This window comes from Girardinichthys multiradiatus, chromosome 21 (assembly GCF_021462225.1).
Source record: "Girardinichthys multiradiatus isolate DD_20200921_A chromosome 21, DD_fGirMul_XY1, whole genome shotgun sequence".
Lineage (NCBI taxonomy): Eukaryota > Metazoa > Chordata > Actinopteri > Cyprinodontiformes > Goodeidae > Girardinichthys > Girardinichthys multiradiatus.
The window spans coordinates 25761436-25782914 of NC_061813.1; the positions used below are offsets into that span (position 1 = coordinate 25761436).

A 21479-nucleotide genomic window follows, 5' to 3' on the forward strand; every position below is an offset into this window, starting at 1 on the left:
AAATACTCCGGTCCAAAGACGACAACTTCTGTCTTGTCTGAATTTAGAAGCAGAAAATGTAAAGTCATCCAAGTTTTTATGTCTTCAAGACATGCTTGTAGTCTAACTAACTGGTTGGGCTCATCAGGGTTTATGGATAAGTAAAGCTAAGTATCATCAGTGTAACAGTGAAAATTTATCCCATGCTGCCTGATAATTTGACCTATTGGAAGCATATATATAGTAAAGAGAATTGGCCCAAGTACTGAACCCTGTGGTACTCCACAATTAACCCTTGAGTTTAAAGATGATTTATCATTTACATGAACAAACTGGAATCTGTCAGACAAATAAGATTTAAACCAGCCTACAGAATATTCCAGCCTTTCTAAGAAAATATTATGGTCGACTGTATCAAATGCAGCACTGAGATCTAAGAGGACAAGTACAGACACAAGTCCATTATCTGAGGCCATAAGAAGATCATTAGTGACTTTCAGCAGAGCTGTTTTAGTGCAATAATGAGCTCTGAAGCCTGACTGAAACTCTTCAAACAGGTCATTGCTGTGTAAATGCTCACACATTTGATTAGCAACTATTTTCTCAAGAATTTTAGATAACAATGGAAGATTGGATATAGGTTTGTAATTTATTAAGTCATCTCGATCAAGCGAAGGTTTCTTAAGCAAAGGTTTAATTACAGCTACCTTAAAAACTTGTGGTACATATCCATTTACTAAGGATAGCAACTGTACTAAAGAGAAACCTAGGATTATTCTTGTTCTCTTCTATTAATGATGAGAAATAAGCTGTTCTATCTTGGTGAAGTGTCTTTTTATACAACAGTAGGCAATTTTTCCAGATTAAGTAGGAATACTCTAGGTGTGTAGAGCGCCATTTTCTCTCTGATCTTCTAACATTGTGCTTTAAAGTACGCAGCTCTGAATTAAACCAAGGAGCCTGCCTCCAATGAATAATTACCTTCTTTTTCAAGGGGGCTTCATTGTCTAATGCACCATGCAATGATGAAAGTAGCACTGAACAAGAGAATCAATTTGGGAAGGGGAAGAAACAAAATTATTGCCCTCCACTGTGTTTTTCTGTGATAATGAGGAAATCAAAAGTGGAACAGATTCTTTAAAGGTGGTTACATCATTGTCTGATAATGATCTACTATAATGAAATTTTCTTTCAGTTGTGGAGTACTTGGTTAAATTAAACTCAAAGGTTGTTAAAAAATGGTCAGACAGGACAGGGTTATGAGGAAATGTGAGTAATGTGGTTTCCTTAGAATTCATTTTAAGGAAAACCTAATTGAAATTTGTCAAAAACTTTCCTGATCTTCCAGAAAAGCAATAACTTAATTTGGTTGCACTTTTTTTCAAACTTTTTGCTATCTACTACTTTTTAACATTTTGACCTGAATGGGAGTTTAGAATTTGGCTTGTTTTCTAAGGTAAAGTTGTATCTCAACTAGGCTTTTTCAGTTTTAGTGCAACCATGGCATGTTTTAAAAAGGAGGGACACTCGCCAGATGAAAGAGATGTCAGGGTTTCCACTTTAAATATCGCGAAATTTAAAGGTACTTTATTTTTAAAAACCAACACTGCCGGCTCCTTCCTGCCTTTGAAGGTGCTACAGATGTTCGTAGAGGGAGCCGAAATAATTCCCCATCCTCTGTTCCTGCTCTGTTCCGTTCGGACCGACGGACCAACTCCCTTATGTTAATAATTCATGAGAACGGTTCCACATACTCCGAACGTCACCGTCGACGGACCCGCTCTCCAATTTTCTGTTCGATTCCGGTCCATCTTGCTCCTGCCGGGTCAACCAATGTATCCCCCCCCCCGCAGCCCACCGCCATGATTTAAAAAAAATCCTAGAGGAAACACTGGACGTAATAAAGAGACAAAGGATTTTGTTTTTTTACACAGCTTGGTAGAACGTCACTAGGGCCAGAGGAGGGGCTCATTGTGTTGAACAAATTAGAGACAATATGTAAGGTCACAAGACTGAAATGGGACCAAGTATGTGAAGTAGACAAACCACAAGTGGGAACATAAAACGTTGAGAGATGTTGGATTTACCTAACAGAAATTGTGACATTCAGCTGATGGTGTCAAGCAAAATTTGGGGGTTTGCCATCAGACTACAACTTCTTAATTGTTGCGCCTTTTCTCCAGTAGAGTAAACAATTACTATTTGTTTTGAACCAGCGTTGTTGCATGTGAATTAACATCACAGCATTTGTACTGCTGTCAGTTTTTCCTGTAAGGGAAAAAAAAAAATTTCTCTTTGCTCATGACAAAGCTCCGCCTATGCCCTCTGTATTTGAGCTGTAGACTCCCTTAGAATCGTCTTGGTTGTTGCTAACGTAGCTACTTGAAACATAACATCATGTTGAAGGGACTTGCCAGAACACCGCTGTGAGTACAAGCTTTTGCTTTTTTCTCCTCGATTTCTGACTGCTCTGCAAACTAGAACCTTACCTGTCAGCTTCATAGATGTTTTACATGCAAATTATTTTCATCAAATCAGTGACTGCTGGATAATTAGTTCACAAACACCAAACATGTCTAAAATATAGAATGTGAGGTGAGAGATTGATCACTCAACTCTTCTGTGTCCGATTCTGTGATGCTACTGAAAATTACTTTTGTACTATTTGAATGCATACTGAGGCAAGGTGATAAAGCACTGTTCACTTTTCTTCTCCCCACTTCTGCAAAACCTCATAGTGTAGGCTGTGTGCAGTGAGAGATTTGCTATAATTTTACTCTTGGAGTCGGTGATGAGACTTCCTCTTGTAGGCTAAAATACGTATGCAGGTTTAAATATGTGCTTCTATCTTAGTTCATTAGGGTCAGGGGTTTTCTTTTAGTGGGTTTGGCAGAATGAAAATGAGGATGTGTGTACTTGTTTAACCACAGCTGTCAAAGTCATAACTCTAGGTCCGTATCTATGACAAAAACGCGAAGGCACTTCTGTCGGGATGTTTTTGTTAGAAATGCAGATTTCTTTACAGATGAAAAGACTTTTCAGGCAGTGCCATAACCTCACTGACATTCTGGCACAGTGTGAAGTTTGAACCTTAGATACACAGCATGTTGAACGTGCAAACACCGTCCCGTGGAAAGGAACATTCAGACCCTGAAGTCGTTATTTTTATCACTTGGTTTTCTCCATAAGTCCTTTACTGGAGAAAAATCAATCCACCTTTTAATTTTAAGTCCCTGTGGGTCGTTCTTGAACAAAACACAGTTGTATATTAGGCGATCCCAACGAAACCAGCATATTCTATTGTGTATAATGATTGTCCAACCTAAATGCAGTTTATTTTTTGGACCAATTCCTTTCAATATCAGTATCGGACCGATGCTGACATCATTCTTGAGTCGGATATTGGGCAGAGGCCACCAATCCAAACTCCATTTTGCCGAGTTGTTGGTGTGTGTGTGTGTATATGTATATTTATATATATATATATATATATATTACACACACACACACATACATACATACATACATACATACAGGGATTGGACAATGAAACTGAAACACCTGTCATTTTAGTGTGGGAGGTTTCATGGCTAAATTGGACCAGCCTGGTAGCCAGTCTTCATTGATTGCACATTGCACCAGTAAGAGCAGAGTTTGAAGGTTCAATTAGCAGGGTAAGAGCACAGTTTTGCTCAAAATATTGAAATGCACACAACATTTTGGGTGACATACCAGAGTTCAAAAGAGGACAAATTGTTGGTGCACGTCTTGCTGGCGCATCTGTGACCAAGACAGCAAGTCTTTGTGATGTATCAAGAGCTACGGTATCCAGGGTAATGTCAGCATACCACCAAGAAGGACGAACCACATCCAACAGGATTAACTGTGGACGCAAGAGGAACCTGTCTGAAAGGGATGTTCGGGTGCTAACCCAGATTGTATCCAAAAAACATAAAACCACAGCTGTCCAAATTACGGCAGAAATAAATGTGCACCTCAACTCTCCTGTTTCCACCAGAACTGTCCGTCGGGAGCTCCACAAGGTTAATATACACGGCTGGGCTGCTATAGCCAAACCTTTGGTCACTCATGCCAATGCCAAACGTCAGTTTCAATGGTGCAAGGAGCGCAAATCTTGGTCTGTGGACAATGTGAAACATGTATTGTTCTCTGATGAGTCCACCTTTACTGTTTTCCACACATCCGGGAGAGTTACGGTGTGGAGAAGCCCCAAAGAAGCGTACCACCCAGACTGTTGCATGCCCAGAGTGAAGCATGGGGGTGGATCAGTGATGGTTTGGGCTGCCATATCATGGCATTCCCTTGGCCCCAATACTTGTGCTAGATGGGCGTGTCACTGCCAAGGACTACCGAACCATTCTTGAGGACCATGTGCATCCAATGGTTCAAACATTGTATCCTGAAGGCAGTGCCGTGTATCAGGATGACAATGCACCAATACACACAGCAAGACTGGTGAAAGATTAGTGTGTGTATATATATATATATATATATATATATATATATATATATATATATATATAAAAGCCACAGAGTTGACCTCAGAAACTTGGTTTTGGATTATTTTATTTTTTTTCAGTTGGTAACAGTGGTAACAGTATAAAGTCCACCAAGGCTTCCACCTCCTCCCTCGCTACATCTGGTTGTTCAGATTTAGCAGCTCTGCAGATGGCAAGAATGTAAATATACACATGAAAGGACCATTGATGCCTGTTGTGTTATTTATCAATCTTATTAATATACATACATCTCTAAATATGGGAAAAATTATATGATCTGTTTGTTTATTTGATAATATCTGAGGTGTATTTGTATTAGCCCATGCAACTCCATGACCAAAAATAATGCAAAATGTTTATGGAGAAACGTTTGAGATTGGAAAAAAACTAAAAATAAAGTGCGTGGTTTTAGTTTCTAATGTTTTGTTTCTTTATGTGGGAATTGAAAATGCCTCACTGCAGGACTTAAAAACATTGCACAAATTATCTCTCGCATAATAAAAAATTGTAGGAGTTACTTTAGGTAACTAATGATCTAACTTAACAAAGGATTTATCAGCATTTAGGTGGAAGTCAGAAAGCTTTATAAGCTACTTCTAAGATCTGTTGGTTTTGGTTTTTGCAATTTGACTACTTTCAATGAAACAGTTAATCTGCCTCCTCACTGATGTGAATGGATCATTTAAAAATATATAATTATATAAAATGTCTTCTGTAAAACAATGGTTTAAGAACATTACATTAGATTATTTGACATACTGTAAACAAGCCCGTTGTAAAGAACAATATATGCTACTGTTTGAATTAGTGTAGGTCATGTGATGCACTAAAGATCAAAGTCTTTCTGAGGAAAATGTTTTCTTTCTGCCCCATTTCCTTTCAAAGATCTGCTAGATGCTGATTTGTGCAGATCTGAGATTTCTTTGGCAGAGACATGCACGCTTGTGTGCTTTGTCAGTCTAAAATTCTCATTCACAAGTTTCACCATCTGACACTTCAGTATTTTTCTCACAAGGGGCTAGTTTAGTCTTATTGTGAGAGAGTTTGGATTTTCTTTTAGGCCATAGTAGCAACAATTCGTGTAGCCCCTAACTTTATTCTCTGACTGACTGTCTGTTTTATTTAATTCAATTCAATTCAGTTTATTTATATAGCGCCAATTCACAACACGTCGTCTCAAGGCACTTTACAAAAGTCAGGTACATACATTCCAATTTATCCTAATCATTGAACAGTGCAGTCAGATTCAGTTATTTATTCAAATTGGATAAAACGTTTTTCTCTCTAAGGAAACCCAGCAGATTGCATCCAGTCAGTGACTTGCAGCATTCCCTCCTCCCAGATGAGCATGTAGAGACAGTGGACAGTCACTGGTGTTGACTTTGCAACAATCCCTCATACTGAGCATGCATGTAGCGACAGTGGAGAGGAAAAACTCCCTTTTAACAGGAAGAAACCTCCAGCAGAACCAGTCTCCGTGTGAGCGGCCATCTGCCACGATCGACTGGGGGTTTGAGAGAACAGAGCAGAGACACAAAGAAAACAAAGCAATTTCTTTTTTAAAGACTCCGGTTCAAAGATGACAACTTCTGTCTTGTCAGAATTTAGAAGCAAAAAATTTTAAGTCATCCAAGTTTTTATGTCTTCAAGACATGCTTGTAGTCTATCTAACTGGTTTGGCTCATAAAGATTCATGGATTAGTAAAGCTGAGTATCATCAGCGTAACAGTGAAAATGTATTCTATGCTGCCTGATAATTTGACCTATTGGAAGCATATATATAGTAAAGAGAATTGACCCAAGTACTGAACCCTGTGGTACTCCACAATTAATGCTGGAGTTTAAAGATGATTTATCATTTACATGAACAAACTGGAATCTGTCAGACAAATAATATTTACACCAGCCTAGCGTTGTTCCCCTGATCCCTACATCATATTACAGCCTTTCCAAGAGAATATTATAGTCGACTGTATCAAATGCAGCACTGAGATCTAAGAGGACAAGTACAGACACAAGTCCATTATCTGAGGCCATAAGAAGATCATTAGTGACTTTCAGCAGAGCTGTTACAGTGCTATAATGAGCTCTGAAGCCTGACTGAAACTCTTCAAACAGGTCTTTGCTGTGTAAATGCTCACACATTTGATTAGCAACTATTTTCTCAAGAATTTTAGATAACAATGGAAGATTGGATATTGGTCTGTAATTTATTAAGTCGTCTCGATCAAGCGAAGGTTTCTTAACCAAAGGTTTAATTACAGCTACCTTAAAAGCTTGTGGTAAATATACATTTACTAAGGATAAATTAATCATATCTAAAAGGGGGTTGGTAATCAGAGGAAACACTTCCTTAAATAATTTGGTTGGGATTGGGTCTAACCTACAAGTTGAAGGTTTAGATGAAGCTAATATTTCTGATAACTCAGGATGCTTCACAGGATCAAAGCAGTCCAAACACAGATCAGGTTCTACAGTTACTTCCACAGTTGTCTCACTAGCTGAGGATGAAGTAATCATCTTCCGGAGTATGTCAAAGATTTTATTTTTAGTAGAATCAATTTTATTTAGGAAGAATCCCATAAAGTCATGACTGCTGAGACCTAAGGGAATGGATGGCTCAACAGAGCTATGACTGTGTAAGTTTAGGAACTGTACAAAAGAGCAACCTAGGATTATTCTTGTTCTCTTCTATTAATGATGAGAAATAAGCTGTTCTGGCTTGGCGAAGTGTCTTTTTATACAACAGTAGGCTATTTTTCCAGATTAAGTAGGAATCCTCTAGGTGTGTAGAGCGCCATTTTCTCTCCAGTTTTCTAACATTGTGCTTTAAAGTACGCAGCTCCGAATTAAACCAGGGAGCTAGCCTTCTATGAATAATTACCTTCTTTTTAAAGGGGGCTGCATTGTCTAATGCACCACGCAACGATGAAGTAACACTATGAACAAGAGAATCAATTTGTGAAGGGGAAGAAACAAAATTATTGCCCTCCACTGTGTTTCTCCATGATAATGAGGAAATCAAAAGAGGCACAGATTCTTTAAAAGTTGTTACAGAATTGTCTGATAATGATCTACTATAATGAAATTTTCTCAGGTGTGAAGTACTCTGTTAAATTAAACTAAAAGGTTATTAAAAAATGGTCAGACAGGACAGGGTTATGAGAAAATATTATGTCTTTACACTCAATGCCATATGTCAGCACAAGGTCCAGAGAATGAAGACAAAGGTGGGTAGGTTTGTTAATGTTTTGAGCAAAGCCAATTGAGTCTAAGATAGCATTAAAGGCTATATTTAGGCCATCACTTTCAGTGTCAACATGAATGTTAAAATCCCTCACTATAATAACCTTATCTGTATTTAACACTAAATCAGATAAAAGGTCTGAAAACTGACCTAAAAATTGGGAGTAAGGACTTGGTGGACGGTACAAAACAACAAACAGAAGAGGTTTTAGTGCTTTGTAATTTGGATGAGGAAAACTGAGGATTAAATACTCAAAAGAGTTGTAGCTATTGATTGGTCTGGAACTAGTCAATAAATCGGACTGAAAGATGGTTGCTACTCCTCCTCGCCCAGTATTTTGAGGAATGTGAAAATTTAAATAATTAGTAGGAGTTGACTCATTTATAGTAACATAATCCTCTTGCTGCAGCTAGGTTTCTGTGAGGCAAAATAAATCAATGTGATTGTCAGAAATCAGGTCACTAACTAGCAAAGTCTTTGAAGAGAGAGATCTTATGTTCAGTAAGCCACATTTAAATGTTTTATTTTTCTTTTTAGTCTGAGTTGTATTTATTTTTATGAGATTTTCCTGATTTTCTCCTTTTAGATGATTTTTTAATCTATTCAATTTTGGCCGTGGGCGAGACACTGTCTTAATAGGGCAATGGGTGGGTAGCAGTACAGAAGCTGCAGAAAGGAGTGTTAAACTACGACCCTGCTTCCTGGTTTGAACCCTGGGTTGTCAGTTTTGGAGAACTAATACATTCGGCCAGATTCCTAGAACGAAGAGCTGCTCCATCCAAAGTGGGATGGATGCCATCTCTCCGGATCAGACCAGGTTTACCCCAAAATGTTCGCCAATTATTAATGTAGCCCACATTGTTTTCTGGACACCACCTAGATAGTCAGCGGTTGAATGACAGCATGTGGCTAAACATGTTGTCACTGGTCAGATTAGGGAGGGGACCAGAGAAAATTACGGAGTCCGACATTGTTTTGGCAAATTTACACACCGAGGCAACACTAACTTTGGTGACCTCCGATTGACGTAACCAGGTGTCATTACCGCCAGCATGAATAACAATCTTAATGTATTTACGCTTATCCTTAGCCAGCAGTTTCAGGTAGGATTTGATGTCGCCCATTCTGGCCCCTGGCAGACATTTGACTATGGTCGCTGGTGTCTCTAGTGCCACGTTTCTGACTATGGAGCTGCCAATTACCAGAGTTGGCTTCTCAGCGGGTGTGTTGCTGAGCGGGGAAAATCTGTTAGAAACGTAGACGGGTTCGTGGTGACCTGTGGGCTGGGATCTAGGACTATGCTTTCTACGTACCGTCACCCAGCCGACCTGAGGCCCCGGCTGTACGGGCTCTGCTGAAGGACTGCTACGGGGAGCTGACCACGGTGGCTCTGCGCTGGCTAAGGGGCCTCGGCTATCTGCTGGTTTTTCAACAGCGCGGAGCCAGGCCTCCAATTCCGACACCCTCGCCTCCAAAGCTACAAAAATGCTACATTTATTACACGTACCATTATCACTAAAGGAGGCAGAGGAGTAACTGAACATCTGACACAGAGAGCAGGAGAGAGGAGGAGACTCAGAGAAACAGCAGAACGGGTAGCCATGGTGGAGCTAAAGCTAGCGCTAAGCTAGCGACCCCTTACCACTACTAGAAAAAACTGTGTAAGACACAGAGGGTCCCCAAACGTTAAATGCAGCAACAGAAAGTATGTGTTTTAACGTGCTTATGCATTAGAACAAGTCAGAGATATCACAGTAGAGAGAAATCAGATCAAACGAGAGAGCCTTCACACACCAAACAATGCACCGAGTGCAACAGTGAAAACAGGAAGTGACGAAGACGCCTTACCACGCCTGTCCAGGGGCTTGTGAGTTAACCCTAAAGATTTACTTTTTTTGGCTCAATCCAGAATATCTTGGAATTGGCCGTCACTGAACGTGGTTACAAGGTCGCCTTAGCCAAGAACTGGCAGCCTGAAGGTGTGGATTAAGAATAATTAAGTTGGGATTTTATTTTTAAAAAATCCTTTCTTTTCATTTAGGTATCATATTTGTCCACTTCTCTAATTTTAGTAGTTTAAATACCAAGAGAAAATTAAAAAATCACCCCTTGTTGCAAATGTTTCATGCAGATTCTGCTTGCATAACATTATGAGACTCAGGTCACCATTTCTGTTCACTACAGACTAGTCAGAAGCATCCTGTTAAAACCTGATATGCATTCAGAAACAATAGTAGGCAAGCAGTCACCTCGTAGCTTGCCCCAGATCCACTGACCCTCCATCTGGGATGCGTACTCTATGATTAGAGGGACAAATGTATGGAACAATTCTCTTTTCATCTGCCAATATTCCTGTCTCCTGACTAATCCCTACCCAAAGTGGATGCATCTTTCTTATTTAGGAGAAAACAACCAGAAAGGGCTGCATATGAAACTTCTACCTTCAGCTGTTTCTTTTCATCAATCTTCTGCTTAGTTCTTCATCCCCTTGAGCGACACCACACTAACAATCTGGGACTGAGATTGGATTTTTGCATCCAGTCTGCTGTGCACTGTGACTAGTTAAGTAACAACAAAGTTAAAGAATTGATTGTTGAGGCTTTAGAGAGTCCTCAAGGAAAATATATTATTAGACTGTATCCATTTTCTCTTCCAATGATTAATTTTGTCAGCTGAGTTCTTTGAGCAATCAAAAAGTTGTGTTGTCTAATACATAACAGGCCTAGTTGTGAAATTATGTGAAATTCTGGCTCAGATTTAGGGTGTTCTTGGAAATGGTTCTGCCGTGTTACTATTTCTATAGTTTCTCTTGAAAGTGAAGTGTAAAGTGTGAGTGAATGATAAGGATGCTTTGATTGGGCTGTGTAGTTCTGATGCAGATCACTGATTTAACTCATCTAAGTAACCTTTTTTTCAGCGTGCGCCCACAAGAAGAGAGCCTTTGAATGATATTGTCACTTTTTTCCTTCCTCTGCTTAGCCCTTCTTAAAAAGAGGAAAACATGTTTTACTGTGGAGATGTTTGCTCCACTTTAGCTTTAGAAGAGGTCATTTAGAGCGCTTCATTTATTCATCTTTGGAAAAAAAAAAGAGCCTTTTTTTTTAGCATTACTTTTGTACTTTGGATGTCACATAAGCTTTTTATGTTTTCACTTTCAGTGTAATCCGATGGCTCTGATCAGAGGTGTATATTTGTATGATCACTCTGATCAGGGTTTAGCTTCTAGCAGACAAGTTGGAAAGTTGGTTCTGACTTATACAGAGTTAAAAAAGTGTCATCCTTTGTTTTTCTTAAGAAAACGGGATGGTTATGATTCTGGGTGGTTGTTTGTTGCTCCCATCTATAATAGTTTGCATCTAAAATATAATTGCACGGTAATCATGCAATTTTATTTTAATTGGTGGAACTGCAATTCCTTTTACGGTGCGATTGGGTAACCAGTTAAAGCCGTCTGGGTTGCCATTGATAAACGATCATCTCATCATCTGATCATCCCTACCGTCTCCTTTTCCAGTTAGAAAGAAATTAGTAAGAAAAGAAAATCAGTTACTTCACCAGCGACAGCATCTCTGTTGGCCAGACCGTAACAACCAGACTGGGGAATTTGAATAATGATGCATAAAGTGAAATTGGGAAGTGAAAGCACTATGAAGTAGATGTGTTTTAATCCTCCTCAATTGTCTCATGGTCAGTTATTCCTGCCTTGAAGTAACATATTTTCTGTTACAGATGGGCCATCATCAAAATATGTTTAGAGTTAGGCTCTGAAATCACACAAATTATTACATAAAACCTGCTTAATCAGCTCAAACAACAGATCTTTGGCTTTCCCTCCAGCTTCTGGACCATAATACATTGTGATTAGTTATTATTTACATCCACTAACAATTAGCTGTGTCAATGCAGACACTGTGTATCTTGGGTAAAACAAAAGTTCTTTCACATGTGATGTCTGCTCTAGTAGGACTAATTCAGAGGTTAAACTGGACTAAGTATTTAAACATTTGAGGGGTTAGTGGATGAAATGATCTAGAATGTCTTGATCAAGATTGTTTTTGCCCTTTTTCCAAAACAGCGTAATTAATAATATTAATGCCATGTACATGCTTGAATTTTATCTTCTCTGTTTTGATATGCCTCATTTATCATTTGTCACGCATTTCAATGCTGTTCCAGCTTATAATGCAGGGGACAACTCTTTCCTGCTTTTAAAGCTTAGTAATTTGCTTTAAAACTCATAGATTTTAATCAGAAGTGTTTGATCTGCACACAGCAGGCAGTGGGTCAAATGACACAGACTGACAGGGAGCCAGCCAATGAAGTCTCTGTTTCTCTTTCAGTATCATCGCTTAAACGTTTAGTTTATTTAGTCAAATTCAGATTCAGTCAGTTTAGTCAGGAATCAAGATGTCCTATTGGACTTAAGCATGACTAGTAGCGATACATTCAGCTCACAAGAAACAAAACACAATATTGAGTTCACAATGTAACAGGGTCAGATTTTAACTATAGAAAACTAAAAATTCCCCTTTTTTCAAAATATGCCAAAGTATTCACAATTTGTATTTTAATCAGTTTGTCTTTTCCAAAAACTGCAATTTTCAATCAAGAGCCCAACTACAGTGGCTCTAATGCAAAAAAAAACACGTACTGGAATTCCTCTGTTTTTGTTTTCAGAAATAGAATAAAAGTGTCATAAAAAATCAAACCTTTCTTTTCAGATAAACATCTTTCATTGTCAAAATCTGGACCAGTCTAAGTGTAGATTCTGAACTTGAGATGATCTAATTCAGTCCAAAGACCTTAAAAAAAAAAAAACAGTGAAAAACCTCTTTGCATAACCCCAGAATGGATGCCACTTTGCCAATATTTGATTCTACTTGTTGTCCAGCAAGAATGTTCTGTGCATTCTTGCCACAGCCTGCATTGCTTTCTATGTTTCAGAAATGTAAGGCTGTAAAGAGATATTCTAGTTGTAATGTTTTACTCTATTTAGATGTTGCTCTGCAGGCAGTTCGTTGTAAAACGTGGTTCTCTTAATTCCAACAAACCCGGTTATCTGTTTCTGTTACAATTATTCTGTTACAGCTCCAGTACTTCTGAAGATTCAGCCTGAGCATTTTTTGGATAAGCTGCCAGGCAACAGACTCCAAACAGTGGCCCATCTTTCACATTCAGTCAATTTTGTTTGGAGAAAAGAATGGGTTCTTAGAAGTGGGTCTGAAAGAAAAGCTCAAACTTTTGCTGTTGGTTTTTGCTGTGAGAGCAAATCTGTCTAATCTCAAAGGACATGAGCCACAAACTATTTTAAGATATTCCCAACTGCTATGGGGGATCCCGAGGGGTGGATAACCAACTGCTTTCACACAATCCCAACTGTAAGGCTATCACTTCCCGCTTATTAAATTTCAGTATTATCCTGAATCAGGACAGTTTTCCAGTGTGGGATGCCTTCTCTCAGCAACACTGGTGTTAAAGTTAACACTTTCATCTTTTTAACAAGGTACATTACAGGCATCATTTCAAAGATAAGCTATCTTTACTTCTCTCAGCTCAGGGGTCGAGTCCGCTCTCTGTCAGATAGCATCACTTTCCCATTATCCGGTCGCTCTTGTGTCCACACTTCCTGTCTCACAGCTGGCCTGCCAAGTCTCCCATGACCCTTTGCTGCGGTGGTGCCGTTTTGTTTTGAGAGAATCCAGGACAGCCGGGATCATCTCCAGTCTCATGAGCTTTAGCTTCAGCTCCGGGTGAAAAAAAAAAAAAAAGAAAACCCAAGCTTGTGTTTACCGGTCTGTTGCCGTCCTCTGCCTGTCGCTTTGTGAAACAGGCCGGTCCCTGTGGCTAAAATACAATTTTTGGTGCTAGCTGGAGGAAGAGCTGCAGTGCCAGAGGGGGCTGAGTTAGCAGTGAACACATAGAGCACATTCCTGAAGGCAGCAGAGCTCTGTGATTTTAGCGGGCTGTCACAGGGATTAGGTTACCCTGTCTGCCTCAGTGAGCTCATACCTTTGCTGTCTCAGTGCCTCAGCAATCCTGCTGAGCAGCAGCACACAATTTGTTCCTACTGCTAGGAAAAAACGCGGATCCATATTTGTCCTGTTATCCGTGATTACTACACTTTATCCATGTATTATTTATTCACTTTTCCTGCTACCATCTAAAGCCAGTTTCACCTCTGTTCCATGTGTCCCAACAGGAATTTAGCAGAAACTGAGTCGTCACACTGACCAATAGGTGTGTGACTGGATCTGTTGTCAGGGTTTATTTCTTCTCTGTTTGCCGAGACACACACCAGAGGTTGTTGCAGCAGCTGTAGAGTGCAGGATGTGGTGAACGCATGTCACTGTTATTTCACCATAACAAAAGAACTCGCAAAGTTGCACCTTGCATCTGCCCCTTTACTCTTCTGACAAGCAGTTATTGTGGTTTTCACAGTCAAATGAAACTGATTTTTCATTGTAAATACCTTTTATGATAGATATATTTTTGTGAAAATGTTATTTCTTGGTATTATTTAAAAAATGTGAATATGAGACAGAGGGTATTGGCATGGTGCTTGAAGTATTCAGTGTCGGTACTCTGGAAAACATAGGAGGATGACTTGTTGAATTGTCATCAGTTCCTGGTGCTGCTTAGTCCTCAGATAAGACATGGTTTGGTACCTCCATAGTTTACAAAGCATTATTGAGATAGGCTCCATTGTTCTGTGATTATATTTTGTCTTTTTATATCAAATTCAACTGGTCTACATGTGTAAAGAGAAAAAAAAAACTTGAGGCCACATGTTTTCTTGTGGTAAGAACATATATTCGGGATGCACCATCCAAATGTACACCATCGGGATCTAATATTAATATTGCTGTTAAGGCAGATAACCGATGTTTGCCAATTGTTATATATATTTCCTTGCCCTTTTGACACTGAAAAAGGAACACACCACTGACATTGGTTCTCTGCTTCAGTTAAACACCCCACAGTCCTGCGCTGCATCAGTATCGCTGGCACATTCCCCAGGAAATACCACATGGCCAACACCTTCCTCTTTCTGTAACACATACACAAACATCGGTTGTTAATATTGGCCCAGTTTGACTTATGGGGCTGATACTGATGTTAATTCAATATATTGTGCAACCCTAAAATATATGGAATATTTTGTGTATTTGTGCTGCAAAATTTTAATTGTAACTTTTTTTTCTATAATGAATAGTTTAATAACTTGTGCCATAAACTACACCATGAGAGCTCATCCCATGCCTAATTTAGTGTCCTACAAAACTATTTAAATTAAGACAGATCTCTGTAATTTTCTCCTATCAGGTTATCTGACATTACCTTAGTTAGGGTTTCCCTCAGAGTACTGTTTTCTAGTTTTAGTGGTTTGCACCAGAAAAACCAATGGCTTGCCTAAGTTGTTTCTAACATTGATACACTTAGGGTCTATTCACACCACAAAAGTCCTTTGGTCTGCTTGTTTGGTCCGGACCAAAAGCAAACTTTATTTTTTTCATTTGGTGTGGTTTGTTTTCACATTGTACTTTTTGCAAGTGAACTATTACTTGTAAACAAAGCCACGCGAGTGACGATCATAGTTCCCATTGGACAGAAATGACGGGGGCGAGACCTAGCACACACCCGGAAATTTAGAAAAATAGCTGTAGACGTGCAGCGCCTCTGTTCTGCATAGTTGTGCCGTTATTACAGCTACAATATTGTTGTGAGGGCGAAGAGCAGCTCATTCAACACAGAGTTTGAGACGTTCCATTTATAATTTTGGAACCCCATCAGAGAATGCGTGCTGAACGCCGACGTTCTCCACGTGCCTTCTCCCACAACAAGCCAGTAGCATTGCTAAGCAACACACAGCTTATCAGGTATGATTACCTTACAACACTTTTCACAACACTTTTTATGTCCAAAGAGACGTACGCTTTTTGTAGTTGGTTCGGATCGGGGCCGGTTTGTATTCAGACCATAAGCGAACCGCACCAGAGTCCATTTGGAAGCGGACTGAGAACACCTCAAAAAGTGGGTCTCGGCCCGGTTGTAAGGTCCAGACCAAGGAGGGAAACCAACTCTGGTCCATTTAAAGCGGACCAAAAGTGGCAAGTGTGAATACACCCTTAGCTTCAGTTGGATACAAAAAAAGTAAAAAGTTATTTTATATTCCGTCGCAGTTTTTTTGTTCTGTAGTCCCTCTTTCTGCTTCATCACATCAGCAGATCCTTCTGCAGCAAAATAGATCCCACAATTCTTTTTGTGTCACAGATTTAAAACATAATGGTCCTCTAAACAATACAAAAAATTGAATAAAACAATCTTTTTCTGGGGGCAGAATTGAAAATGATGAGAAATGCACACACATGCACACACTGACAGTGGTAGGCTACATTGTAGCTACAGTGAAGTCTCTTGCCCAAGGACCCAACGACTGAGACACATGATGCGGGGGTTCGAACCAGCATCCCACCGATTATAGAACTTATACCACCTGAGCCACTGTCGCCCTATGATGATGGCTAACAAAAGTTACAGAAGAGTAAATTAACTTATTCACTTGCTGTGGGAGCTATAATGTAATATGCGGTACTATAGTGCTCATGTAACAGTTCATCATTGCTTCTTCGTACTGCTTGATGTAGAACAAAATACTTTTATTGAGAGGTGCCTACAGGCTAGTGCCTATCTATTCCGGTTATTTAGCAGTCCTTCACGGAGTAAGTGAAGTACACTAAGTACAAACAATCATGCCGGTACACACTGAGATATAATTTATCATGCATGTTTTTGGACCGTGGGAAGAACCTGAAGTGCACGGAGAGAACATGCAATCTCATTGAAATCAAAAGAACGGTATAAGGGAAACCGTTACTGCTTTTGGAATCTTAACTATGTATAACTTTATGCCAGCAGCTAAAAACGCAAAGCTTCCAACAGAACGACCATGGTGTAACACATTCAGTCTCCCTGCTATCTGCTAACAACTTTCTGGCTCTCTAAGTAGCAACCAGAATAAAATGCAGATATGTTTTGACATAGTGTGACAACTTGGAGAAAATAGATTCCTTTAAAGTTGTTCTTCAACTGTTTATTCTTCCTCTGACTTTGTAAAAACACATTAGTGATGGTAAAAATAACTTACCACTTCCCCATCGAGTGGGTGTCATTAGCATTTAGGGTTCATACATTCAGTGATCAAAAAAATATGTTTTTTTCAGTTTCTGACCAGCCAATCACCGACCAGCTAGAAATCAGCCAATTCCGGTCACAAATTAATGTTTTGATGCGTCTCTCACAGAAAGTCTTGAACAAGGGAAATCTGCATTGCAAACCAATCCAGAGTCATCACACTATGAATGAGATAATAGTTACGCTGCTGGGTGGGATCAGTGTAAATTAATATCTCTAGTGCCACCATGTGAGCAGTTTGACCCGTCTGACCTGGGGTTTAATGCTTCAGCATGGCGACTGGCCTCGGCTCTGTCTACAGCTGTGTCATTATCTCAGAGCATCTGTCACCCACCGTTTTTGATCCTACCTCATATCTGCACTGTCTTAAGTCACTGCAGAATTAACATGGACTTTAAGACTCGGCTACCTTAGATGTGGAAGAAATATGGGTGCCTAAAGAATAGAAGCAATATGTAAACTTCAGCCTGAAACGTGAGATAGATGAGAAAGGGAGTCCTATACGGATGGTTCAACCATTAAATGTTTAGAAGAGCATGAAATGTAAAAACTAATGTAAGGTAGGGTTACTGTAAAGGCAGATGGAGTGCACATACAGCTACAACTAGTCCAGCCCAGGGAGTGGAGAGATTGTTGCCTTTTGTCTGAGGCTCTCGAAGAGAGTAAATCAGCTCTTTGTTTTTGTGTGCCGCTCCCTTGCATTTCTCCCAGTGTTCACTAATGTAATTAATGGAAAAGAAGCAGGCAATAACATGCCTTAAGATTTAACCACAGTGTACACCCAAACGTTCTTTGGTACATTAAGCCTACCCCACCTCCCCTGTTTGTTTATTATTTATTTTAATGTGAGCTGACTTTCAGGATCTTTGTCCTGCATCTTGGCTTAGGGTCTAAACTTGCTTTTTTTCTGGGGGATGGACTGTAAAATGAGATTTAAATCTGATTAAAATCTTATTCTTCTCTTGGTTAATCATGCTGAAAGTCGGCTTGGCTCCCTCCACTCTTATTTGCCCAAGATCAGGTTGTGCACCCATCTCGAGGCCAGCTGTGGCTGAAACCTAGACAGCACTGTTGCTTCAAATAAATTTAAGAGCCTCTCTCATTCAATGAAGTCAGTGTCTGATCTCTGAAGTCAGTCGAGGTGGGGGAGAGGTGAAACTTCATCCACTCCCATGACATCAGAGTAGCTGCTTCAGTTGAGCCTTGCTCCCTACCATAGCTGACCCAAGTATCTGCAATGTTGAACTAAGCGTAGCTTAACTCTGCTAGTGGCTGCACAGGTCATAAGACTGGTTGTTGTGAATGTGCACATTGTTCAACATGAACAAACTTTCACAGTGGTTCACAGTCCTCCAAAATCATAATTTTAGATGTGTTGAGGGAAGCTATGCAGCACATTATATAATAGAGCCCTGTGTATTTAATAATTTAGCTCTGCATTTTGCATATGTGAGCCTATGTAGGCCATAGCTAATTTTAAAACAATTCCCTACATCATCAGGACTCAGAGAGAGATTCCAGTTTCTTTTATGCATTGTAAGCATCGCTGTTATAATAATCTTTACCATCCTCTTAGCTCATGTTGACGGGAGACAAAAAAGACAATTGTTTCTCTGCTCGTCATAGGAAATCATCCCTTGTGTAAATGTCTGAAGAATTTAATCACCAACAGCTCTTGGCTTTAAAGACTTAATGATAAAGCTATTTGTCTGTTATTTCAATAAAACAATTGGTGGAGGGAAATTCTGCTCAGCAAGACTAAACTGTGGAAATAGGTGCCAGAATTGTTGCCCAGTTGTCACGGTTTATTTAGATAACTGGTCCACACTTTTTGGGCATAGATGAACTGCAAGGGTGCCGTTATATTTTCTGAAGCCTACTTGTAGCAGAGGTAGTATATAATAATGTATTACAAACAAAAGACTTTGAGAGGAGTCAGTTTGTAACTCTCTTGTATCACTTCTGTTCTTGTTCTAGGTCAACAGAAGTATCACCACAGCTAATTCTCAGCTTTGATGCAGAACAGGTACAACTATCCATCTTCAGTTTTCAAATGTACTTTTTTTTTAGTATGTCTTAATACATCTGGACTAAAGGATGTCATGATCAAGATTTATTATCTCTGATACAGATCAGAGTAATTTATGGAGGGTTTCTAAATGGTCTAGAAGTCTGGAATTTGATTTCAGTATTTTCCAGGTGTAGATAGGTATGGAATTGGAAATCCACAGTATGGAAAAATATTAGCTTTCCAGACATTATTTCTTAACCCATAATCTAAATGTTATCTTTTCTGTGGTTTGTTCATCTTTTATTCTTTGTGTCCTTCCTGCTTCCATCTCTGCCTTAGTTTATTCTTTTTTTCTACCTCTTGTTCATTGTATTCTTTTTCTCTTTCAATTATTCCTTGAGTCCTATTTTTCTTATTTTCTCATGTCCTACCTGCTTTCCTGTCTTTCTCCTTCGTGTGCTTGTTTCCTTCCTTCCTCATGTCCTTCTTTACTTTTTCTCGTAGCCTTCTATGTCTGTCTTAAGACTTTGTGTCCTTCTTTTATTTCTTTTCTTTACTCCCTTTCTTTCAATCCTTCTGTCTTTCCTAAGTTCCTTATTTGTGTCCTGTCTTAGCTCATTTCCCTTCTTATGGCCTGTCCTTCCCTCCTTTGCTGCCTCGTCTACTTCCTACCTTTCCAAAAATGTAAAATTTATGTTGAACTTTTTTGTTTTTGAAATGAATGTAAACGACGACATCTGGAAAAACTAGTTTGCAAAATTCTCAAATTTTTTCATAAAAAATGCATATAAATGAGTTCTAGGCTGATCTTTATTAAAGTTAGTGTCATATATATGCAGTAAAATGACAAGTATTGCTCTACATTGTGAAGCACTCCTTTACAAGTGACGTTCTGGACCCTCCATTCTCTTTGATCCATTTTTCTGGAGAGCAACAGATATTTTGTCTTAAATTAGTTTTTCTTAACTTAGCTTCCTCTGCTCCAACACAGACTTAACTTGGTTAAGAAAGCTGTCTATAATGTTGTGATAATGTCATTTGTAAGATGCATCGCTTTATCATTTGTTTTTCCAAAGATATATCTGCTGCAGATGTTTTTAAGCTTAAAGTGCCAGGCTAATGTTAGCATACTTACTCAGTATTTCACTGTAAGGAGTTAATAATTTGGCTCCTAACATATAACCTGCAAATGATTCACTTAATCAATTGCATACCAAACTGATAGAAACAAAAAACTGTTCTGTTGCTTTAAAAACTTCGCTAGAAACTTCAGCTGTACTCTGCACATCTCTCCTGTGACAGCTGGGGATATCTGAGCAGAACAGAACAGATCACATAACACAGAATGGAAGCTGCAGCAGTCTGTATTTCATCATCCACATCAATGTTAAGGGTAAAAATAAGATTGTTAGGGAAAGTCCAGATTTGATTTGATCAGTAACATTATGTGCACAGCCTAAAACACAGTTTTGCAAGCCAAACATACGAAATACAACTTTGCGGTAAGGCTCTCTGATATAAGGAGAACGAGTGATAATGCTGATGAATGTCGCAATAATGATATGACTTACGATAATTAATGAAATACTTAACAGCGTTTATGTCTTAACTAGACTTCTCTGTGTTACATCCTCCCTGCAGTATTTTTTTTTTCTTTTTCCAGTTTTGTTAATTGGCTCCTAAATTTATTGTCTATGTTTGTAATTTTTTTCTGCTGTCTTGAAAGCTCCTATTACATGTTGTTGGTATGTTCAGTTGAAAATTATAAATGTTTTATTTTTTTACCAAAAAAAAGTAAGCATTGATTGTGACAATATCTCATACCTGATGTAGGTTGAGAAATAAAGGAAGTTTGATAAAAAAGTAATTGCTGTAATTGGTAAACGCTTTTTAAAATACTATGTTTTCTGATGCCTCTTGCCTGTCTGCATCAGTCTTTGTAGGTCAAGATGACTGAAGAGGTGATTGTCATCGCCAAGTTCGACTACATGGCCCAGCAGGACCAGGAGCTAGACATCAAAAAGAACGAGCGCCTTTGGCTACTCGACGACTCCAAGTCCTGGTGGAGAGTCCGGAATGCCACCAACAAAACCGGCTTCGTCCCGTCTAACTATGTGGAGAGGAAAAACAGCGCTAGGAAAGCCTCTATTGTCAAGAATCTCAAAGACACACTCGGTAAAAGGCATTGATTCATGTTTTTGTTTTTTTTTGTTTAGCTGATGTTGATTTTGAGTAATCCTGAGAAAGTATGCTGATTAAAAATTCCCTACAAGCTTATTTATTTTTTTATGGTTAACTCATTAAATTCCAGTTAAGCTGCATAGATTATACTTTTCTAAATATTTAGATATCTCCAGCCCCTTACAGGATCTTGATGGGGCTCATCTCGCACATGCAGAGTTTATTTTTTATTATTAACCGAAACAAAGTTGCTTCAAAAGCATTGTTTAGGTCAACTGTCAAACTGTTTGTTTTTGACCACAACTTTAATGTACAGGTCCTTCTCAAAATATTAGCATATTGTGATAAA

At 39.0% G+C, this 21479-nt stretch overlaps 1 protein-coding gene across 1 annotated transcript in view; it reads left to right on the forward strand.

Moving 5' to 3' along the window:
- nck1b (NCK adaptor protein 1b) overlaps positions 1-21479 on the forward strand; it is a 48267-nt gene that overhangs the window by 5160 nt on the left and 21628 nt on the right. Inside the window, exons 2-3 of the mRNA XM_047349407.1 lie at positions 18916-18964; positions 20884-21124. Coding sequence (XP_047205363.1) covers positions 20899-21124 — 226 coding nt within the window. The 5' untranslated portion in view covers positions 18916-18964; positions 20884-20898. The remainder of the gene's footprint in view (positions 1-18915; positions 18965-20883; positions 21125-21479) is intronic.